The following is a 21,934-nucleotide window of genomic DNA, read 5'->3' on the forward strand; positions in this document are numbered from 1 at the left end:
TACTACAGCCCTTACCTTGCAGTCTGCAAACATGTCCAGCTCCACAGCCAGGCTCTGGAGCCTTTAATCCCCCAGATACAAGCCCAAGCTGCTACGCAGCTCCCAGTGAGTGCAAATACAAACAAGTCTACGTTTTGTAGTCCCCTCCTAGGACTGGCTTCCTTGGAAGCTTTGCTCTTCATCCTGTTTGATTTGTGATCAAAAGAGCCTTGCTGCCTACGTGTGTCTTTAAACAGCTGCTTCTATCACATCTCACACAAATCTTCAAGTTCTTCATGAGAATAAAACCAGACTGATGCAGTCAAATAAGGTCTCTCTCTTGCAGTGACCATCTTTTAGTAGTGGTGTGACCAGAGCTGGGCACAGCTCTTCTGGGACCTTCTTTGGTGTGGAGGAGAAAAGGATACCTCGCAGCTTGTATGGGTTTTCCTTGCCAGTTGGAGAAAGTTGGATGTAAAAGCCTGAGCCTCAGCCATCCTGAAGATGAAACAGTTGGATTGTGAAATGTGTGCTTTCTCCAAGTTTAATCTGGATGGTTTTTAATCTTCCTCAAAGGAAAATCTCTTGTTTTACCCAAAACAAAATCATGTTTTCTTTGGCCAGCCAACCAAAACAGTCAACTCTATCCCCACTGTTAGTCCATGTTCCCCTGCCAACAGTGCCTCCACAGCTCTACCAGTCACAGATTAGAGCCTCAAGAGTTTGCAAGAACAGGAGAGTTCAGCCTTTTACTCTAAGTTTAGTTCATCTCTTCTGGTCAAGTTCATAAATATTTGTTCATATTCCACCTCTATAGACACTTGTCCACACTCTGCCTTTGAAAGCTGTTTGCTCACACAAACTGCTTTAATTTTATTTTGTGAGGTTTTACCAAGCTTAAATGTGGATTTGCTCGTACCTGAAGTGTAGCAGCTTTTGATGCAGTTGCAGATTTTCCCATTGCCTGCTGGCCCAGAACCCTTTCATGTGAAGGTGAAGGATTTTGCTCAGGAAACAGATGAACTTGCTGTCCTCTAGCACCACGTTTCCATCTTTGCAGTCACTTTTGAAAAGTAGCTGGTGAACCTAGTAGCTGTTTTGTGAGTTTCAGATGAGGTAGGATTTGTGGACTCATTTTGGATTCTTGTGCCTTGGAAAGACCCTTGTCTCCCATTATTTGGTGGACCTGTTCTGGTTTCTGGTGGGAGACAGGACTGCAGACTTGCCCCATTCTCACCTGAGAACCTGCAGTGGCTGGAGAAGAGATGGGAATTTTTCCAGTTCCTAATGCTGTTAGTGGTGTGTTGGATCTTCTCTTCCTTTAATGTTTGTTCCTCTCCTCAGGAAACGTGTCGGAAGTGCCAGGGGCTGTGGAAGGAGCACATGAACCTCACCTGTGAGCAGTTGGCTGAGAAGGATGACATCAAGTACAGGACGTCCATGTAAGCAAGCTCCACAGCTAGGCTAAAATGGGGAGATGGATAACTGGGAATAGCAGTACACTGTTGTGGAGGGACTGAGAAAGCTCCTCTGTCCTTGTGAATAGCAGAGGCCCTGAAATTCTACTGGGTGTCACTATTCCATCGGGGAGGCCCTAGGGCTAAGCTGATGAGGGGGTCAGAAGGCTCCCAGGATGGGATTTCTCTCTGTGAAAGATAGTTGGCAGCGGATCCAGCTGGTAATTGGAGAACATGGGAGAGTTGTCACCAGACCAGCCTGTTCCTCTGGCTAGCTCAGTGTCTCACAGGCTGGCACCTGGTCCTTCTCAGAGGTGAGAAACCTCCATTAGCATTGCTTTGGGAGGGGGAAGGGAGGTGTTGCACAGAGGCAAAGCGGTGTATTGAGTCACAGCAAGCCATTCTCGCCCTTTGAAAATGCAGAGTGGTGACCATGAGTGCTTTGCTCAGCTACTGCTTTCTGGCTTCGTGGGAGAGGATGTGTTTTCTTGCAGAAGCTTGTCTGTTTCTAACTGGTTTGCAGGAATTGTCACAGAATGGAGTCACCTTTTGAAATCCACAGGTGTAAATCTCTGTTTTTTCCCCTCAGACCCTTTTGAAGTTTGATCTTTCCCGTTGCTACAGTAAATGACAATCCTCTGCCTTTAGGAAATAAGAGAAGGTTCATCCACGGAGCTGCACATCTGGTGCAGTCAAATAGGACTTGCCTACATTGCCCAATCCTTTCCTCTGTGATTTAGAGTCCATCTGGCATGAGGAGAGGCTGGAAAGCTCCACCACTGTGAGGCTGAGTGACTGTTGATGCTCATCCTGCAGCCCAGAATTCAAAGCAAAATCTTCACCATTTAATAGGACTTTTTTGTTTCCTCTGCCACACCTTTCCCTGTAGGAAAGAAGGTTGAGAGGGAGGAGGAATGAGTTGTCATGTCCCTAATAATAAGGGGGAAAATATCAGTTTCAAAACCTCTAGCAGAAGGTTGCTGTGGGTAGATGAGTCCAAGTGCCTGATACAATAAAAGCTTCCTTTTGAAGCCCTGTGTAAGGAAAGGGAAGCACAGCTGGAGTTCAGGCCAAACTTCCTGCCTTGCTCAAAGTTGCCAAAAAAAAAATCTGCAGCACCAGCATCCTGTTGGATAGTGGAGGGAAGAGCAGCTGCAGCTCAGAGGAAAGTCATTCTCAAGTTGGTGGGTTTTTTTCATCTCTATTCTTAGCATATCTGCAAATGGCAGGCTGCAGGTCGTGCCAGGTGTAACTGCAGGGAAGCTCTGGATAGCTGCAAAGCAGCTGAAGTCACCACCTCACCGTTCACTCTTTGCTCCTCTGGTTGTGCTGACAAAGAGCTTTGTAGGGCCTGGTTTGCTGCTGCCATCCTCCTTGAAAACACTTCCCTATCATCTCCCAAACATATGTTGGCTTTGCAGGTCCACTAAAGCAGCTGGGTGGAGATGCCTGGCGAGGGAAGATCGCTCCCCACCGTCAGGTCAGCACAGCCACAGGACTGTGCTTCCCTCAGTGAAAACAGTCTCTTTGCTCTTTTGTCATCAAATTGCACTTCTAGCTTGTGAATTAAACTGTAACCTGATCTCCAGTGGTCAGAAAACTGGCCCTTAGGATGCCAGCTTGTATTCTTAAGTCTTTTAATTAAGTGACAGTGGCTTGCTTCAGTTTCTGTGCCAAAATAGTACTGCCACGAGTGGAGCCTTTGCACTGGAGCGTGTTGCTGCCAGGATGTCTCTTGGGGACAAGGACTGTGCTTTGTCCTGGATTCCCATTTGCACTCTGTTAGAGTAAAACCCATCTCCTGAACTTAAAGCAATAACCTCTGAACAAACCTAGGTGGAAAATCTTGAGAAGAGGGAAAGCCCAGTCTCAGTGGGGAAAGATGTGAGTGCCTTCCAGGTCCTGCTTTCAATGTAACAAAACCCAAATAACTCTGCAGTGTAGAAGCTAGGATTGGGGGCAGGGGTTGGGGGGAAACTAAAATACACAGTTGTGGCAGCTTTGTAGCTGGAGCCACAGGCAAACATAAAACTAGCAAGCAGATGCTAGCCAGGGGTTTGCTTTTCCTGAACTCTTATCTCCTGGGCTGTATTTCTCCACAGCCAAGTCAAGCATCCACACGCCCTTTGGCCCCTTGACTTACAGCTTAAATTCCTCCCAAGCCAGAGCCTGGTGCTGTGGCAGTTTTGGCTCGCATGGAAACCAGGATCCAGTCTGCAGCATGCAGCCAGTGATTGACTTTCTTTCACTTAATTTGTTCTTGGGTTGTCATGGGTTGGCTCCAAGTGGAGCTGAGCCCAGACCTCCTTGGAACAGTGGTGGACCTTGAGGGTGGCTTAGGAGGGAAGAGGAGGGGAATAGGTACACTGGAGAGCAGGGTTTAAAGCACCCCTGGGATAGCATCACGGCAGTTTTACCCCAGGGTGGTGAGCGCAGAAACCTCTTCTCTAATTCTTCTTCCTCTGGCATTGCAGAGAGGAAAAAATGACAGCTGCTAGGATTAGGAAATGCCACAAGTGTGGGACTGGCCTCATCAAGTCAGAGGGCTGCAACCGCATGTCCTGCCGCTGCGGCGCTCAGATGTGCTACCTCTGCCGGGCTGCCATCAACGGCTACGACCACTTCTGCCAGCACCCCCGCTCGCCCGGGGCTCCCTGCCAGGACTGTGCAAAGTGCTCTCTCTGGACAGATCCCACAGTAAGTAGTGAAGGACTCGTGTGAATCATTCACACCCTGACTTCAAATCCCCTCCGATGCCAGCGCGTTGAAGTATGTGCCTTCTGCCAGAGGAAAGCGTCTGGGTTCAAGCAGCACCACTGTTTTCCTTTCCCAAGGCAGCTAAAACACACACTGGAAACCTACATCAACACAGAGTCATATCTGACCACAACTTGGAAGGAACTAGTGTTGCTTGGGGGAAAACCAGCTCCTGTTAAAGGACTTTGCCTAGAAGTGCTGTTTCTGGGGAGTGGGGCTTGTGGAAAAGAGCTGGTGGGGAGTGTGTGCTGGCACCAAGCGTGGTAGCAGGCACTGGGATTTTTGGGACTTGTTCCTAGTTTTGCAGAGGAGATGCTGTTTGGTATGGCTTTGCATCAGGAGGCCAGGGGAGCTGTCTCTTTCTGGTGCCCAGATCATCCACTGAGAACACTGCCCACGAGCTAATAGACCCAAGTTATAGCTGGGGCCGTGCTCACAGCTGTTGTCAGCAGCTGCAGAGAGAGCTGAGGCATGGGCTGAGCTGTAAGGGAAGCTGTAGTAACTTAATCCAGCACATAGCTGTGACAAGTATGGGAAAACTGAGTGCAGCTTCTCTGTAAATAGAGGTCTTCAACACCAGAAGTCTGTTAGCAATATAGGGAGGAACAGGAATTGGATTTCCTTATTTCAGCCAAGCAGCAGAGCCAACGTGAATGTGGATCTGCATTCCCGGGGTTTATCTGAGCTTGGTTTGTCCCAGCACTTCTTTGTCTCAGGCTGCTTCAGCTTTCCAGACAGCTACCACTATCCTGTGCTTGCATGGAGCCTAGGAAAAGCCACTCGAAATTCTCCCTCCTGCCTGCAGGCTCTCGGGGATCTCCCAGCAGTGTCCCAGCCAGCGTAAACTTCCTAGTCCTGTCTGCCTTTATTCCCTGTCCTATCCTATGGATGTGAGGTGTTAAACTAAACACAGACATCTCTTCCTAGGCACCCCCTGTAGGGTTTCCAGCACCTGGTTATGTGCTGCCTGGATTCCCATCCCACTCCTCCCCCCTTTTCCACCAGGATGCAGCAATCCAGGGTTCAGCAGCGCTGGTGTCTTTTGTTCCCGTCAGGCTGCTGATTGTGCTGGGTGATGGTATTTGTTCAGAGCCAGGGAAAACAGGAGGCCTCTCAAAAAGCTCATACTGTACTTGGAAATAAATAAACAAGCAGCACAAAGAGGACACTGTCACCAGGCCCTTCTCAGCTCTCTAATTAACCAATGTTGTGGTGAAGGAAAATTTCCCACCGTCAGCAAAGAGCTGGCACTGTGTGCTCTGGGGTTTTTGGGTGCTTTTTTTCTTTTGGATGATGGAGCAGTGATGAGGTGGGGAGGTGAAGCTGGGTGACTGCCCCCACTGCAGTGCAGAGAATAACACAAACTCTAAGCTTCTGAGGTTGGAGTGATGGATACCTGTGAGCTTTGTTCCTCTTGGTAACACTAGCACAGTCCTGCTTGGGTGATCTACACTCTTGAGTGGGACATGTAAAGAGGAGTTAACATGGAAGGTGTGAAGAAGGGAAGCAAGTTTGTCTCTTGATGTGGTGACAGGAAAGAGCAAAAGGCTGTTGGATCAGTAGTGTCATGTCCTTTGTCAGGGACACTGCCTGTCCCATCCTGGTTCCGTTGGCTGCTGCACTGATGGCATCTTGTCTTTATCAACTCCTGTTCCCTCTTTTAGCTGAATTTCTTCTGTTCTGTGGAGGTCATTAGGTAGCTGATGCTGTGCATGTAGGAGGAGAGTATCTGCTGTGGGCTTGCACATGTGTACAGGTACAGAGAAGATAAGACTTGGTCTTATCACCCAGGGAATTTGCATCCTTTTTGCCTAGGAGCTGCCATCCTTTGCCCTGGGTTGGGCTCTGCTGCAAAATAGGGAGGGCAGATGGGTGGCACCAAAGCCTGTATTCCAGATGTGTTGTGTTCTGATTTCTGGATATACTTATGCATGGACCTTGACTTAGACCCAAACCAGGTCCTTCACATAGGTATGAGATATCCTAGAAAGCTGAAGTCTACCTCCATGAAACAAATGGACAAGTCCGTAGTAGTGCGAACGTGTCCCCAGGCTGCTGAAGATGGTTCTAAGTCCTCGTTATTTACAGCAAAACTCAGATTTATTTAGGACAGGGAACCTTTCTTCTTTTCCAAGAGTTTAACATTTTCTGAGTCTGCAATGATTGTTGCAGAAGTTTTAGTAAAGCTATTCATTAACTTGGGTTAAAAGCAAATTGAAGGCAGTCCTCTAGGAACTGCAGCATCTGCTAATCTGCGCCTGAAATGATCTTAAGAGAATAAAGCAGCTGCTTCAAAATGTCCCATAATAAAAGGGTAGTTAAAATCTTGTCCCTATGCTATAATCAGACTGGAGTTCAATTTAAAAGTATCAGTGCAGTATTTGCTGGCTCAGAGACAAGCTGCAGTCGAGCTGTGGTCAGCAGCTTCCAGCATAGCCGGCAGTAGTGGCTTAATCACTGCATTTCTTCCAGTGCCCTGCCACCCCTCCGGGGTATGAACATGTGCCAGGAGCTCTTCTCAGAAAGCTGCTTGGCCAGAAGTCCTGCCAATGTGCCCATTCCACAGTCTGTGTGCCCGTGCTGGCTTTGGCTTGTCTTGCTGAGCCATAGCTGGCTGCAGGAGGGGCTGATGCAATACTGCCAGAGACAAAGCTCAGGATGGAGCAGTGAGAATTGGCTCTGGGGCTCGGGGACTGTGTTTCCCCTCATTTCTAGCAAACCTGAGGGTGATGTGTGCACTTCAGCTGGCTTGTGTGAATCCCACGATGCAATTTGGCTAACACATTCTGGCTGGTTTGGTAAATCAGCTTCTGCTCTCATGTGTTATTTTTAATACTCACCTTTAGAGTATCAATAATGCTGTGCAGGGGCTTTAAATAATAATAGTGCTTTGGGGGGCTGTAAAGTTTAAGATGTTTTCAGTAAACTCTTAAAACACTCCCAAAGGCCTATTATTGAAGTTCAAAGCAGAAGGCTAATAAGGTGTTTGCAATTATTCCATCCTCCTAGCGGTATGAAAAGGAGATGTTGGGCAAAGACCATGTAAACCTCCAAAAGCACTGAGGAAATGCATGGAGCACACAGCACTGACTGCAGGGTTCGAAGGGGGAGAGCACCCCTAAATTTAAGTGCATTAAGGAAGTGCATGGAGCACACAGTACTGACTGCAGGGTTCAAAGGGGGAGAGCACCCCTAAATTTAAGTGCATTAAGGAAGTGCATGGAGCACACAGTGCTGACTGCAGGGTTTGAAGGGGGAGAGCACCCCTAAATTTAAGTGCATTAAGGAAGTGCATGGAGCACACAGTGCTGACTGCAGGGTTTGAAGGGGGAGAGCATCCCTAAATTTAAGTGCATTAAGGAAGTGCATGGAGCACACAGTGCTGACTGCAGGGTTTGAAGGGGGAGAGCATCCCTAAATTTAAGTGCATTAAGGAAGTGCATGGAGCACACAGTGCTGACTGCAGGGTTTGAAGGGGGAGAGCATCCCTAAATTTAAGTGCATTAAGGAAGTGCATGGAGCACACAGTGCTGACTACAGGGTTTGAAGGGGGAGAGCACCCCTAAATGCTCCATGCATTAAGGAAGTGCATGGAGCACACAACACTGTGTTGCAAGGGCTTCTAGCGATAGGACAATGGTTTTAAGCTGGAAGAGGGGAGGTTTAGACTTGATACTGGGAAGGAATTCTTTACAGTGAGGGTTGTGAGATACTGGAACAACTTGCCCAGGGAAGCTGTGGATGCCTCCTCCCTGGAAGTGTTTCGGGGCCAGGTTGGACAAGGCCTTGAGCAACCAGCTCTCGTGGAAGGTGTGCCCATCCGTGGCAAGGGTGTTGGAACTAGATGATCTCCAAGGTCCTTTTCAACCCAAACTACTCTTTGGTTTCTGTGATTGTCTCCCTACATTTGAATGCATCCCAGCACCGCATGGAGCACGCAGCACCGCTGGTTGGTTTTGGAGGAGGGGGAAAACATTCCTAAACTGAGAATGCAGTGGGTTTATGGTGTTTTTTTTTTCCCTTTCTTAGCATGCTATTAAATGCCTTAATCATTAGCGTTAAGCAGCACAGTTAATTGGGAATGGCTGTTGCTAAAATAAGCCTGCGTTGCTCCAGCGCCGGCGTGCGCTTGGTCCCCATCCCGGCCCCCCTTTTCCTGCAGCACTGCGGATGCCCTGTTCCCGTTCACACACAGCCAGCTTTTATCCCCTGCTTCCTGCTGCATGGAGGAACACGCTGGAGACAGCCCATGCCTGTTCTTGCTCAGGCTCTCTGCAGCTGATCTGGGAATGATTTGAAACAAAACCCCTTAGTCCTCTGGAAGCCTCCGTCGTGAAAAATCATTTCGAGTTTATTAGTACCGGCTGCGGCCACACGTAGATGGAAAAAGCAAGCAGTAAAAAAGCCAGAAAGGGGGAGGTGGTGCTGGTGGAGGCACTTTCCGAAGGCAGGGGAGGGGTTGCACAGCCCAGAAATAGTTAGTGGGTCTCTTGTTTTCCCTCTTTCAGGAGGTGAGCTGCGGCTTTCCCATGACACTCCACAATTAAAGATAACGAGAGGGTGCAGCAGATAAACCCAGGCCTTTCCAAAGCTCGGTGGATGGCACTTTTGTTCTGGGCAGAGGAGGTTTACTCTGGGGGGGTTGTCTCTGTGTGACTGGCAGAGCTTTTATCTCTGGTGTTGTTCCACCTTCTTGTTCCCCACGGCTCGTTTGTTTCTGCGGGCAGGGCCCTGCCTGGACCTCTGCGTCCCAGCATTGTTGAAGCTGAACGTCCCTGCTATGAAAAGGTGCCTCTCTTAGCAACCCAGCCCAGCTCTCCACTTAATCCAGCCGCAGACCCCAGCCCTGCTTTCGGCTCTGATTGGCTCCGTGCTCACCGCATTCCCTGGATTCAATGGGAGAGGGCTGAAAGGAGAAGCCTCCTCCACACTGAGGTCCTTTGACAGGTGGAGGATCGCAGGGGCAGCCTCTCAGGCTGGCAGAGGATAAACAGATTTATGTGGGGTGTTTTTTTTGGCTACAGGGCTGGGGCTGGCTCTTGCAAAGAGCATCCTGCTGTTGTGCTTAGGGAAGAGCTCCATCCTATTTTGCCACTTCCAAATGCAGTTGCTGCTAACAGCGTCTGCTTTCTGCAGCGTTTGCAGCTCAGGCTGAACACATCTCACAGATCCTTTGCATTTTCCCCTTTGCCACCTCCCTTCTCCCGTGATGCCACAGAGCAAGGGGATGAGCCATGCTATAGCATTGCTCTGCATTTTTTCTTTCTCAGGAGAGCAAAGTTACATCCTTGCTCAAAAATAATGCAGGCTGCCTGGTGCTGAGGTTCCCCCCTAGGGCGTGGGGGAGTTGCTTCTTGCCTCTTTCATTGGGTGTTTTTGTGTGTGTGTGGTTTGGGTTTTTTTGGGCTGTTGGGGTTTTTCTTGCTGCAGGCAAAGCAGCTGACAGGAAGATGACTGTTAAGCTGTGACAAGATAAATCCTTCACTCCACACAGCCTGTGAACAGGCCATTAAAATTATAATCTAATCCTTTATTAAGGGACATGAACCCACTGAGGAGAATGGACACAAGAGGCTTTTGAAATGATACTGCAGCCTCCCCACCATGTGACATTAAATGGTTTCTTACCACAACAGCCAGCCTTAAGTGCACTAATGACAACTTAATCTTTGGTGTGGATGCTTTTCCCCTAAACGAATCTGTCATCTCTCTCCACTTAACCATGGAAATCACAAAGCCCAGCCTTTGCTTCTCAAAGAATTAGCAAATCTCCTGGCTGGATGTGGTGAATCTCTGCAGCACTGGGACTTGTTTGTTAATTCTGACCTGTGCTGGTGCAATAGGCACTGGGTCACTGGGTTGATCAGAGGGCTGCAGCACTTCTCCTATGAGGACAGACTGAGAGTTGGGGCTGTTCAGTCTGGAGAAGAGGAGGCTCCCAGGTGACCTTCTTGTAGCCTTTCAGTATCTGAAGGGGGCTACAAAAAGCTGGGGAAGGACTTTTCAGGATATCAGGGAGTGACAGGACCGGGGGGAATGGAGCAAAGCTGGAGGTGGGGAGATTCAGACTGGATGTGAGGAGGAAGTTGTTGAGCATGAGAGTGGTGAGAGCCTGGAATGGGTTGCCCAGGGAGGTGGTTGAGGCCCCATGGCTGGAGGTGTTTAAGGCCAGGCTGGCTGAGGCTGTGGGCAGCCTGCTCTAGGGTAGGGTGTCCCTGCCCATGGCAGGGGGGTTGGAACTGGCTGATCCTTGTGGTCCCTTCCAACCCTGACTGATTCTATGAATAGGCACAACTTGTGGGGTCAGTTTTTTCCTTCACAAATATCCTTAAGTGTTCTTTGTCTGCACATATCAGCAATTTTTTTTGTGTTCCAGCTGGGATGTGGATCTTTCCCAAATGCAGCAGGTATTGAGCTGCTCTGCTGTCTATTCATCCCTTGCCAAATTTAATGCCAGCTGCTTCTAAAGCAGGAAGGGGCAGAGGCACCTTGTGCAGTGTGGGTTTGTTCTGTCTGTGTTAATGGTCACCAGCTCTTTGGAAACACTGATGCAAAACCACTCCAAGCCAATCCTTCCTATGTGAAGTATAAACAGTTCTCAACCTACCAACGTCAGAATGAGCTTTTATCAGCAGAGAAGCAACAAAACTGCTAACTTCTGTTCTTGGAGATGTGGTTTGTTGTGCCTCTGCTGTGATTTGCAGTCTCAGAAGTAGCTGTGAGCTCACCACCCAGATCCAGCTTTGTGCAGGCACAGGGGTTTTGCATCCAGGGTGTGCTGCAAGGTTCGAAGACCAAGAGGGGGGATGGGTTTGAGTAGGGATCCCTGGCCACTGAATTTGAGGGGATGGGTTTTGTGGTGTCCTTGTGAGATAGATGTTGTTTGGGAGATCTGGCAGATGGGCTTTGCTGTTAGGTTTCTCTGATGCTCTGGGAGCTACAGTAATTGAAGCCAGCATCACCTTGGGTGTGCGTGCAGCTGGCTGGCCAGCCCCGAGGCAGATGGTTTTGTCGATCCTTCATTAGTGTGGAGGTCAGATGCAGTTTAAACTGGGAGGGTCGAGCAGCCCTCACTGCAGGGGGACCTTGTGAAGTTGTCTTGTTGATGTGTCGAATTCTCCAGGGCCCTACAGCACTGACTGGTACCAAGAGCAGGGTTTGCAGGAGCTGCAGCAGCACTGAATTTGGAGCATCTCTGCAGAACACTGCTGCAGAGGGTTAATCCCTGGCTTCAGTTCGAAGTAAAAGCTTTGGTTGAGTTAGAAGGGACTAATGCATATTTAAAGTGAGGCTTGTGCCTTTGTGTGAGGGAAGGAGACGGAGTGATCACCCTTCACAGGGAGAGTAATTGGCATTGGAATGGGCTGCCCAGGGAGGTGGTGGAGTCACCGTCCCTAGAGGTGCTCAAAAAAAGACTGGATTGAGGCACTTAGTGCCATGGTGTAGTTGATTGGACAGGGCTGAGTGACAGGTTGGACTGGATGATCTTGGAGGTCTCTTCCAACCTGTTTGATTCTGTGATCTTGTTCAGTTGAGCTTAAAATGTTTCTGACTTGTCATGTAATTGAAATTCCCCTTCAGATGCGTCTTCTGCTGTTGGTGGCAATGAGGTGGGAGAGGTGGATGGCTCCATTTTCAGCAGCATTGCCACAAAAATACTCTGAGAACAATGAAAAGTGAAGTTCTGAAGCTTTAGGGCCACCCTTTGAGGGTGCTGCTCGGCCAGCAAAGCAGCTGAAGATGTTTGGTTGCTGCTGAGAATCATGGCCAGGTTGTTTTCTAGCCAAGGAATGTCACAATCTGATGCTTGGGGGGTAATTAGAAGTTCTGTGTAGGCTCAGCAGAGCCATTCTTCAGCAGTTTTTATGGAGATAGATAGACTGTAATTAACAGGCCATGGAAACAGCCTGCTTGGAGAAGGAAGGAAAAGGCATGTCCTGGAAAGTCTTGATTTTAACCATTAACTTGCAGAATAATACGAGGGAAGGGGGGACTGAGCTTGGCTTTCTGCAGCATAAGATAACTTCAGTCTCCCAGGGAAACTTCATCTGGTGGCAGGAGGAGGGGACCTCTTAGCAAGCCTCCTGGGCATTGCTGCTAGACATGTGCAGGACCATGGGATTGGGCCTGGGGAGCTGACTAGACTTTAAACCAGTGAAGTGGAGCTGCACACATGGAGCACATTTTGAATTGAGTCCCAGAGCACTCTTCAAAATTGAGGATATTTTCCACATTGAGAGTGTTCAGGGAGAAATTTATGGGGTTTGGCAGAGCTGAAATTAGGAGGAATAAAATGAAAACAGTGTCTTGTGTATTGTGGGGTACATGGGGTTTGGGGCTTCCCTCCTTGCTCCACCACTAGCACTTGCAGATGAGCTGCTGAAGCAAACCAAATGCTCCTTCCTATGCAGGTAGACCCAGAGCAGCTGATGCCTGCTGCAGGTGGTGTGTGTCAGCTCCTGTTCTTGGCCTTCCTCCCCAATAACTAACATCAAGAGTACAAACTCTGTCCTGGAGGCTTAGCTGTTCCCATTTGTTTTCTGAAAGTGCCAGGTAGAGTTTCATCCCACTGGACCCAAGCAGCAGCAGATGCAGCCCTGCAGAGGCCCGGAGGACCTCTGTTGCCATCGCTGCACATATGGCTAGCAGCAGCAGCTGCTCCCTGGCACTGAGAGGGAGTCGTCTCCTCAGTTGTTTGGTGTGATCATTGTTACCCTGGTAGATGTTGCATGCTGTGGTGTAGTGAGGAAACTCATTTTTCACAGTCATTCTTGGAAGTGGACAAGGTGTTTTAGCATGTAATGGCTTGGATTGAAAGGGACCCTAAAGATCAACCTCCTGTCTGTGAGCAGGGACACCTCCTGCTAGATTAGGTTAGATTGACCCATCCAGCCTGGACTTGAACACTTCCAGGAAGGTAGCATCCACAGCTTTGAGAAGTGCCAGTGCCTCATCACCTCCACAGTGAAGAATTTCTTCAGGGCCTACAGGAGGGCTGGGGAGGGACTATTGACAAGGTCTTGTAATGACAGGACATGGGGTAATGGGTTTAAACTGGCAGAGGGGAGATTCAAACTAGATGTTAGGAAGAAGTTCTTTCCAGTGAGGGTGGTGAGACACAGGCACAGTGCCCAGGGAGGTTGTGGCTGCTCCCTCCCTGGAGGTGTTCAAGGCCAGGTTGGATGAGTGACCTGTTCTAGTGGGAGGTGTCCCTGCCTATGGTGGGAGGCTGGAACTAGATGATTTTTGAGGTCCCTTCCAACCTAAACCATTCTGTGATCTAAATTTACTCTCTTGCAGTTAGGATAAGGGATTATGGTTTCTATGGGGTTGGTCTCTTCTCCCAGGCAACCAGCAGCAGAACAAGGGGACACAGTCTCAAGTTGTGCCAGGGGAAGTATAGGCTGGATGTTAGGAGGAAGTTGTTGGCAGAGAGAGTGATTGGCATTGGCATGGGCTGCCCAGGGAGGTGGTGGAGTCACCATCCCTGGAGGTGTTGAAGCAAAGCCTGGATGAGGCATTTAGTGCCATGGTCTAGATGATTGGACAGGGCTGGGTGCTAGGTTGGACTGGATGATTTTGGAGGTCTCTTCCAACCTGGTTGATTCTATGATTCCATCACTGCACTCTCTGATGAACAGCCCCTCCCTGGCTTTCCAGTAGGCTCCCTTTAAATACTGGAAAGCCACTTCAAGGTCTCCCTGCATGAATTGGAGTGATTTACTGGTTCCATGCCAATGCTAGCTGGGCCTTGTGGAAAGCTTGAGAGCTGCTTGGACCCTATGGGCTGTCAGTGCCTGCACTCATCTCTCCAGAGAAGCCTCTCCTAGCTCAGGAGTTGCATGGTCTCCTAGAACTTTATCCACCATGCTCCTTCAGTCTTAATACAAGGTAGTGTAAATGCCACCTCTCTAGATAGCTGCAGCCACCTGAGAATTTGCTGCCTTGTTTGGTCTCACTGCTGCTCCTTTGAGTTGAGAAGACTGAAGATGATGAGAGGCAGAAGGACAGTTTGAATTTCTGCCTTGTTCTTGTCGAGCTGAGGGTCTGAATATTCTTCCTATAACCTCTAGATAGACATAAAAGAAGCATATTGGGATTTATGTTCTCCTCAGAGTTACAGATAAAATCTAAATGGCCTCCTCACAGCCCCCTTTAGCTACTGGAGCCAGGATTTAAGTTGTGTTAATTCCAGCTGTTGGGCCAAAACCTGGAGAAGTGCTAGCATAATGTAAATATTTAATAGACTATTGCCATTTAGAAGATTAACAGCTCTCCAGCAGCTCTCAGATGGGCAGAGCTGGGTTGCAGCTCTCTGCTTTCCATCAAGGCAATGAATTTTAGCACTGATCTTCCTGGAAAGCTCATCTTAAGCCTCTTGGCTCCGTGCAAGGTACTTGTGCTACAGTCCCCCGTCACAGCCTTGCTTTGGGCTAAACCTGGGTCAACCCAAATGAGGACAAGTCAGCTGAATTTACCTCTTTAGTCCCATGCAAATGCCCTGAGAAGGGAAGCAGCACTCAAAGCAGAAGGTTGCTGCAGCAGGAATTAGCCCACTGACTCTCGATACTTTGGTGATTTGCAGGAAGATGATGAGAAGATAATCCAGGAGATTCAGAAAGAGGCTGAAGAAGAACAAAGGAAGAAGAATGGAGGTAAGTCACAGCCTGTGCCTGTCCTTTGAGAGCAGACTGGGGCTACAAGAGTTGGGGCTCTGCAGCCTGGGGAAGAGAAGGCTTTGAGGACACCTTATAGTAGCCTTTTGGTATCTGAAGGGGGCCTACAGGAGGGGTGGGGAGGGACTGTTGACAAGGTCTTGTAATGACAGGACAAGGAGTAATGGGTTTAAACTGGCAGAGGGGAGATTGAAACAGGATGTTAGGAAGGGGTTCTTTGCAGTGAGGTTGGTGAGACACTGGCACAGGTTGCCCAGGGAGGTTGTGGCTGCTCTCTCCCTGGAGGTGTTCAAGGCCAGGTTGGATGAGGCCTTGAGCAACCTGTTCTAGTGGGAGGTGTCCCTGCCTGTGGCAGGAGGTTGGAACTGGATGAGCTTTGAGGTCCCTTCCAACCTAAACCATTCTGTGACAGAACAGCAGAGATTCCCAGCTGCTAAGGATCTTCATCAGATCCTTCCCATGCCCTGCCTGTTTGCAGGCTTCTGCATGCATTGCTGTGCTGCATCAAGCATCATCCAAACCCTGCTCCAGTGATCCAAGCCACCACACTGTTCCTCTGGGAACTGCTCTGCCTTTGAAGTGCTGCTGCCTGCAGGCTTTTGCTGGGACCGTGGTGGGGCACAAGGCTTGTGTCCCCTTCCCCCTTAGCAGCTGGTGCTGTGGGTGCACAGAGCTGTCTCCTCACTGCTTGGCAAAGCAGCTGAAGGGCAGCGTAGCCTCTGTGCTCCATGGAGGAGGGCACAGGGCACACAGGAGGCTGCGTCTCATGCCTGCAAGAGGACACATTCCCCCTTTGTGGTGTGGTATGGATGAAAGGAGCCAGCCTGGAAAAGTGGTGCTGCAGTGCCTGGAGGGGGCGAGCAGCAGTGCTGTAGAGAGCTTAGGGAAGATGCTGGGGCTGGAGGAAGGCCAAGCTTGGTGAGAGGTCTGTTTGTGAGCTGAGCAGCTCTTGTCTTTCCTCTCTCCACAGAGAACAGCTTCAAGCGGATTGGCCCTCCTGCAGAAAAGCCCGTGGAGAAAATCCAGAGGATTGAAGTCATCCCCAGGCCTGTTCCTCAGAACCTCCACCAGCCCCGGATGCCTCCTTACCCCTTCATGCACCCTCCCTTCCCGCTGCCTCCCGTCCGCCCCATGTACAACAACATCCCCCTCAACATCGGCCCCATCCCTGCCCCCTACGTGCCCCCCCTGCCCAACATGAGGGTGAACTATGATTTTCCCCAGATGAACGTTCAGCTGGAGCACAACTTGCCTATGCACTTTGGCCCTCAGCCCCGGCACCGATTCTGACCTGGGTCTAACAGCACTTGGCCCCGAGTCACTGCGGGGCAAGGCCAGCCCAGTAACATCACTCCTTCCCTGCTCCAGACCCTCAGCAGTTTAGCCTGGAGACCTGCTCTGACTTGCACCTTCCTGCACTTGCACCCCTCTCTAGAGCTTCTCTGAACCTTTGCAGTCAAACATTTCAACCTGTGCTGCAACAGGCATTGGTGCTGCATTTCCTTGGGGTCTCTCCCCGTGTTGAGCATCCAGGTGTTTTGATTTGACAAAGCCTGTCCTGGCATCTGTTGGGAGGGAAAGTGAGGCTTTGTCAGCACGAGGATGCAGCCACTCCTCGGGTACTTCCCAAAAATCCTACCCTCCCGCTGGCCAGAGCAGCTGCCACACAGTCAAGTGAGTCTTGGGGGAAGGGAGGAGAGACTTGGCAACTAAGACAGCCCTTCAAGAACAAGAGAGCAGGAGAGACAGAGCTCCTGCTCTGCCTGTGGAGAGGCATGAGACAGGAGTTCCCATCTTCTCCAGCATCCCTGTAACCTCTAGCAGCTCCCAGCAGAATTAAATGGTTCAAACCCAAGGCAGTTTGATTTTAGCATCTCTCACTCTGCAAGTGGAGTGAGGGGACACAGCAGCTATCTCACTGCTTAAATCTCGGTAGGAAGCCCAGAGCCCTGTTTTGTTTCAGGGCTTTGGCAAGTAGCAGAAGACTCAGGCACTCTGATCTTTTACCTGAACTGAACTTCCCCCTTTGAAGGGCTCAGTTTTATTTTTCTACCCCCCAGAGATGGGTGCCTCTCAGCTTCCAAAACATGGCCTTTGCTCTGCTCTTCTCATCTGGCACCCCAGGGCTCTCCCTGCTTCTGGCAGCAGCCCTCAAACAGCGCTGGGTGCTGCTGGAAGCACGCAGAGCTCGAGCTACATGCATTCATGGCACAAGCTGCTTGAGCACATGTTGGATGTGTAGGGAGTGGTGCCTGTGCTGTGTCAGAAATCTGAGCAGCCACCCCTCCAGTGGTGCATGGAGGCAGTGGGGAGCCAGGGTCCCCTTTAGACGAACCCCTGTGACCAAACGGGTGGCTGCAGCCCTGTGCTGCAGGAAGCTGGCTACTGGCAATGTGTGCTTCACTGAGGTGGCTGTGGCAAAGTGTGCTGAAGGCAAACAGGAGCCTTGCTGGCCTTAGGAAGAGAGTTTGGGAAAAGCAAAACTTCCTTGTAAGAAGCAGGGGGCAGTTGCTGGGCTGCAGGAGCGGCGTCGGCGCAAAGCCCTTTCCCCACGGCCTTTGGCTTTGCTGTCTGCTGCAGAAAATGGTTGGAGTGGGGAAAAAACAAACCCTGCTAGAAATGCTGGGCTGGCTTTTAGCAGCCCACTGGTGCTGTCCTTCCTTGAGTGCTTTGGTCTGGGCCACATCCTGCCCTGTCCTGCTGACAGTCCTCCTTGTGCACTTTCCCTCCCGTTATTCCCCTTGGAGCTTGAGCATCCAGGTGTCTCTTGGTTTTATTTCTTTTGTGGGTAGATCTCCTCTCCTTCTGCCTCACAGCTTCTGCCAAGCTCCTGCTTGCAGGTCTCTAGAGCTGCTTCTGGCACAGCATCTCCTTGGTGGTGCAGTGAGGGATGGGCACGGGGCTGTCAGTGGGATGAAGCCTCCACTGTGGCTCTGGGCAGCATCTGGGGGCTGCTGTCCCTGGGAGAGACTCCCGGAGGGGACATCTCTGCTTTTTGGAGCTAAGTCAGCACTTTCTCCCCTCTCAAGCATTGTCTGTGAGTTGAACACGCCCTGGGGAGTGCTTGGTTCCAGCTCCTCTCTGGCATTACTACCCAGCTGCTATTTCCCTGCTGCTTGCATTTGCTGCTTTTCATTTTCCTTTATTTCTGAAGGCTGCAGGAGTTTCTCTTTTGTTGCTTGGCAGGGTTTTAGCCAGTTTAAATCCTGCCTTGCACCAAGTGTCTCTTGTGGTATTCAGGAGCAGGGTGTCTCAATGGGTTTGGGAAGGGTTATGTTTGCAGGGTTAAGCCTGTGGTGGGGAAAATGGACCCAGGGCAGAAGAAGTGTGATTGGCTTCCCCAGGCAGAAAAGGAATCCTGGGGTCTTAATAGCCAAGATCTTGTGGACTCAAAGTCTGGTTTGTATGAGTCTTCCAGGCTTTCTGAAGCCTTTCTCCAGCAGAGTGGTTATGATTGTTCTCCAGTACTTGCCTGTGCAAAGGTAGGTCAAGCATCCAGGGCACAGCTGAGCTGCTGGACCAGTGGCTCAAAGTACAGAGGGAAAAAAGTGCCACACAGTGCTGAGTAGCTGAGAGCAGTGGCAAAAGTGATGGCCCAGTCCCAGCTTTTGGTGCTTGTCAAGAGCTGTGTGGGCAAGGAGAGTGTGGCAGAGGGGAGTGTGGAAATGGAGTGAGAGGGATGGAGGTGCATCAGGTAAGGGTAAAATGGTGTCTGTGGTCCATCCTTGTGGTTAGGAGTCTTCTGCTGCCGTGGTGCAGCAGTCATGGTCCTGGAAGAACCTCACAGGGGTAGGAGGAAAGAGGAGCACTGTCCTCCTGTTCCTTGCAAAACCATGAGCTTGTTTTTGTCTGAGAGAAAAGTCAGTGTTTGGCCTGTGATGGGGGAGTGCTTGCACCCAGCAGCAACAAAAAAACCCCAAACCTTGCTACCACCCATGGTCTGGTCTCAAACTCCTACATCCCATTTCCCCCTCTCTCCTCAAACATCATTTGTCCCTTAAAAGGTGCCAGGAAGGTTGCTGTGCCCGGGCTGATCCCTTCCTAACAGGTACTTGCTACAGTTTAATTGCAGTGTCCCATTTTACTTGCCTTAAAAGGTGGAGAGAGAGAAAACATGGTAGTATTTGCACTTAGCAAAGAAAGAAACCCTGTAAAGAGGTGCATGTTCTGCAACTTTGTATAACAATAGCTGAAAAACAAAATAGGTGGTTTATTGAAGCAAAACAAAAACCAAACCCAACAAACAAACAAAAAAAGGAAATGGAAAAAAAAAAAAAACCAACCCCCCCATATTTTTCTTTACCTTCTGGTAGTAAACTTGTTCTAATAATTCTCTGTGTAAAAAGTTTCCTGTATTATACTGTAATTTTAATTGGTTTTGTAAATAAATTTGTGCACTCTGGCTTTTCACCCCCTCCCACCCCCTCCCCTCCTTGTGCTTTGGTTACAGCTCAGACGTGGTTCTTCCACCCTGCCCCTGTTGGCTTCCTGGTAGGGCTGCTCTGCCAGATCTGCTCTGCCAGATCTCAGCCTGGCTGGTTACAAACTCTGCTGAGTCGCAAAGCAAAACCCGTTTGACCCTCCTGGAAAAGCTTAATATGTTCCACATGGCTTCCAAGGAGACAAAAAAAAGGGATGGGGATAGAAAATGGTTTCCAGTTGTTCCTTTAAATGGAAACCAGGATTTGCGTGGTGTTGGGGAAAGGCTGGGGGCACCTTCACCTCTGGGAAGGTCCTCCCTGCTGTGGTGCGGCAGCTCTGGAGTCCCTGTGCTGCACAGGCAGCCCTGGCTGTGCTGGTGAACCCTTCTCCTTGCCAGCTTCCCGGGCTGGGTGTCAGAGCCAGGTGTGCTCATGCACATGGGGAGTGAGTAGAGCAGCAGGATCACCCCCCCAAGCAGGGACGTGTTGGGTATGATGCTTTTAGGAGGGCCTTTTGTGACAGGACAAGGGGTGATGGTTTAAACTGCAAGAGGGAGATTCAGAGTAGGAAGAAATGTTTTACACTGCAGGTGGTGAGACACTGGCCCAGGTTGCCCAGAGGGGTGGGAGAGGCCCTGTCCCTGGAACCATTCCAGGTCAGGTTGGTTTGGGTCCTGAGCAACCTGCAGCTGTCCCTGCTGACTGCAGGAGCTTGGACTTGCTGAGCTAAATTTAAAGTTCTCTTCCACCCCAAACCACTCTGTGATTCTGTGATCTTTCTCATAGGGCCCTCTTTAAGTGCTAAAGGCCGTGCTGAGGTCTGCTGTCCCTGGAGGGACACAGGGTGAGCAGGTGGCAGTGGGAGCTGCTCAGTGTTTCCTGCAGAGCCCTGACTTCCCCGTTTACAGTAAGGAATGAACATCCTTCCTTCAACCAGCCCTCGCTGCAGAGCTGAGACCTGAAGTTGAAGGTCTCTCCTGACAGTGTCTTCCTGCCACCCTGCCTGGGCTGTGTCTGGGGGGGAGCTGGGCAGCCTTCCCTTTCCCTTCGAATTTAGAAGCCAAATGAGAGCTCAGGAGTGAGGAGCCAGGCTGCCAGAGGTGAGGGGCAGTGAAGGGACTTGGCTGCTGTGGGGTGGTGGAGCTGGAGCCTGACTGAATCAGAGCTTGGCCCCAGCATCCACCCTGAGTGAGTTGGTTGAGTTTTAGGGCTGGTTTTGGCTGTCTTAGGAGGGCTAGGGGCATTTTCTGGGTATCCCTGATCCTCTGGCTGGACTCTTTGTTTTGGCTTGGGCTGGGCTGCAGCAGATGAGCTTCCCAGCTCCTTCCTTCAGGGTTGCTTCTTTAATCTTCCCCATGCACCCAAACTCGCCACCCCATCACTCCTCCCTCCCTGCACGAGCCATTTGTCCTCAAGGCCATCGTGTGGGGTGGGAATAGCAGCTAGGAGAAGAAAAAGCAGCAAGTTCACAGCACTGCTGGGCTGCAGGGGGACACAGCTTTACTCCCAGCTGCAGTAGGGGTGGGTGGTTTGCAGGGGAGGTGACTTGGAGACGGTGGCAGGTTGCAGGAGGTGGCTTGCTGGGGAGATGGTTTACAGGAGGGGGTGGTTTGTTTGGGGAGGCAGCTTACGGGAGGAGGTGGCTTGCTGGGGAGACAGCTTACAGGAGGAGGTGGTTTGTTTGGGGAGACAGCTTACGGGAGGAGGTGGCTTGCTGGGGAGATGGTTTACAGGAGGAGGTGGTTTGTTTGGGGAGATGGCTTACGGGAGGAGGTGGCTTGCTGGGGAGACAGCTTACAGGAGGAGGTGGTTTGTTTGGGGAGATGGCTTACAGGAGGAGGTGGTTTGTTTGGGGAGATGGCTTACAGGAGGAGGTGGCTTGCTGGGGAGATGGTTTACAGGAGGGGGTGGCTTCCTGGGGAGATGGTTTACAGGAGGGGGTGGCTTGCTGGGGTGATGGCTTATGGGAGGAGGTGGCTTGCTGGGGAGACAGCTTACGGGAGGAGGTGGCTTGCTGGGGAGATGGTTTACAGGAGGAGGTGGCTTGCTGGGGAGATGGTTTACAGGAGGAGGTGGCTTGCTGACAAGCTGGATTGTTGGTGTCCATCCCTGCCCGCTGGTCACCCATCCTCAAATGCACCCATGAGTTCAGTGGCTTAGAGCTGCTCTGAGCATCTCAGCTGAGCCTTTAGGTCACCATTCTCTTCCCACCGATCTTGAGTCTTCCAGGGCCAGCTCAAGCTCTGAGAAGTGATTTGTCCCCCTAAAGGCTGCTCCGTGCTCAGCCTCTCCCCACAAGGCAGCTGGAGCTGTGGCTGCCCTGACAGACCACACACCACCGCTCGTGTCCGAATGCAGGGTTTATTTCTTGTTATTCCTCTTTCTCCATTTGAAGCTAATTTTTGTTGTTGTTTTTAAGTTATACAAATGGCACTTACAAAAAAAAAATTAAAAATAAAACAAAACCACCAAGCAACCAACCCCTCCCCCCCCCCCCAAAAAAAAACAAAAAACCCAAACTTAAAAGTATTCAGAATGAGATGTTTCAAGAGAATCACGACACCTGCTAAGAGGAGACAGGAGAGATGTTGACCTAGTGTCACGCAGAAGAAGCCAGAGCAGGAATTAAGGTGGGTTGAACTGT

At 50.4% G+C, this 21,934-nt stretch overlaps 1 protein-coding gene across 9 annotated transcripts in view; it reads left to right on the forward strand.

The window, feature by feature from the left end:
• RNF216 (ring finger protein 216) overlaps positions 1-19,289 on the forward strand; it is an 89,753-nt gene extending 70,464 nt beyond the window's left edge. For all 9 annotated transcript variants that reach the window (XM_064153612.1, XM_064153610.1, XM_064153615.1 and 6 more), the window contains 4 exons: positions 1,324-1,421; positions 3,911-4,133; positions 14,779-14,848; positions 15,840-19,289. In XM_064153612.1, the coding sequence (XP_064009682.1) occupies positions 1,324-1,421; positions 3,911-4,133; positions 14,779-14,848; positions 15,840-16,159 (711 nt within the window). In that variant the 3' untranslated portion in view covers positions 16,160-19,289. The remainder of the gene's footprint in view (positions 1-1,323; positions 1,422-3,910; positions 4,134-14,778; positions 14,849-15,839) is intronic.
• Positions 19,290-21,934: the final 2,645 nt, after the last annotated feature.

Source organism: Pogoniulus pusillus, chromosome 13 (genome assembly GCF_015220805.1).
Source record: "Pogoniulus pusillus isolate bPogPus1 chromosome 13, bPogPus1.pri, whole genome shotgun sequence".
Lineage (NCBI taxonomy): Eukaryota > Metazoa > Chordata > Aves > Piciformes > Lybiidae > Pogoniulus > Pogoniulus pusillus.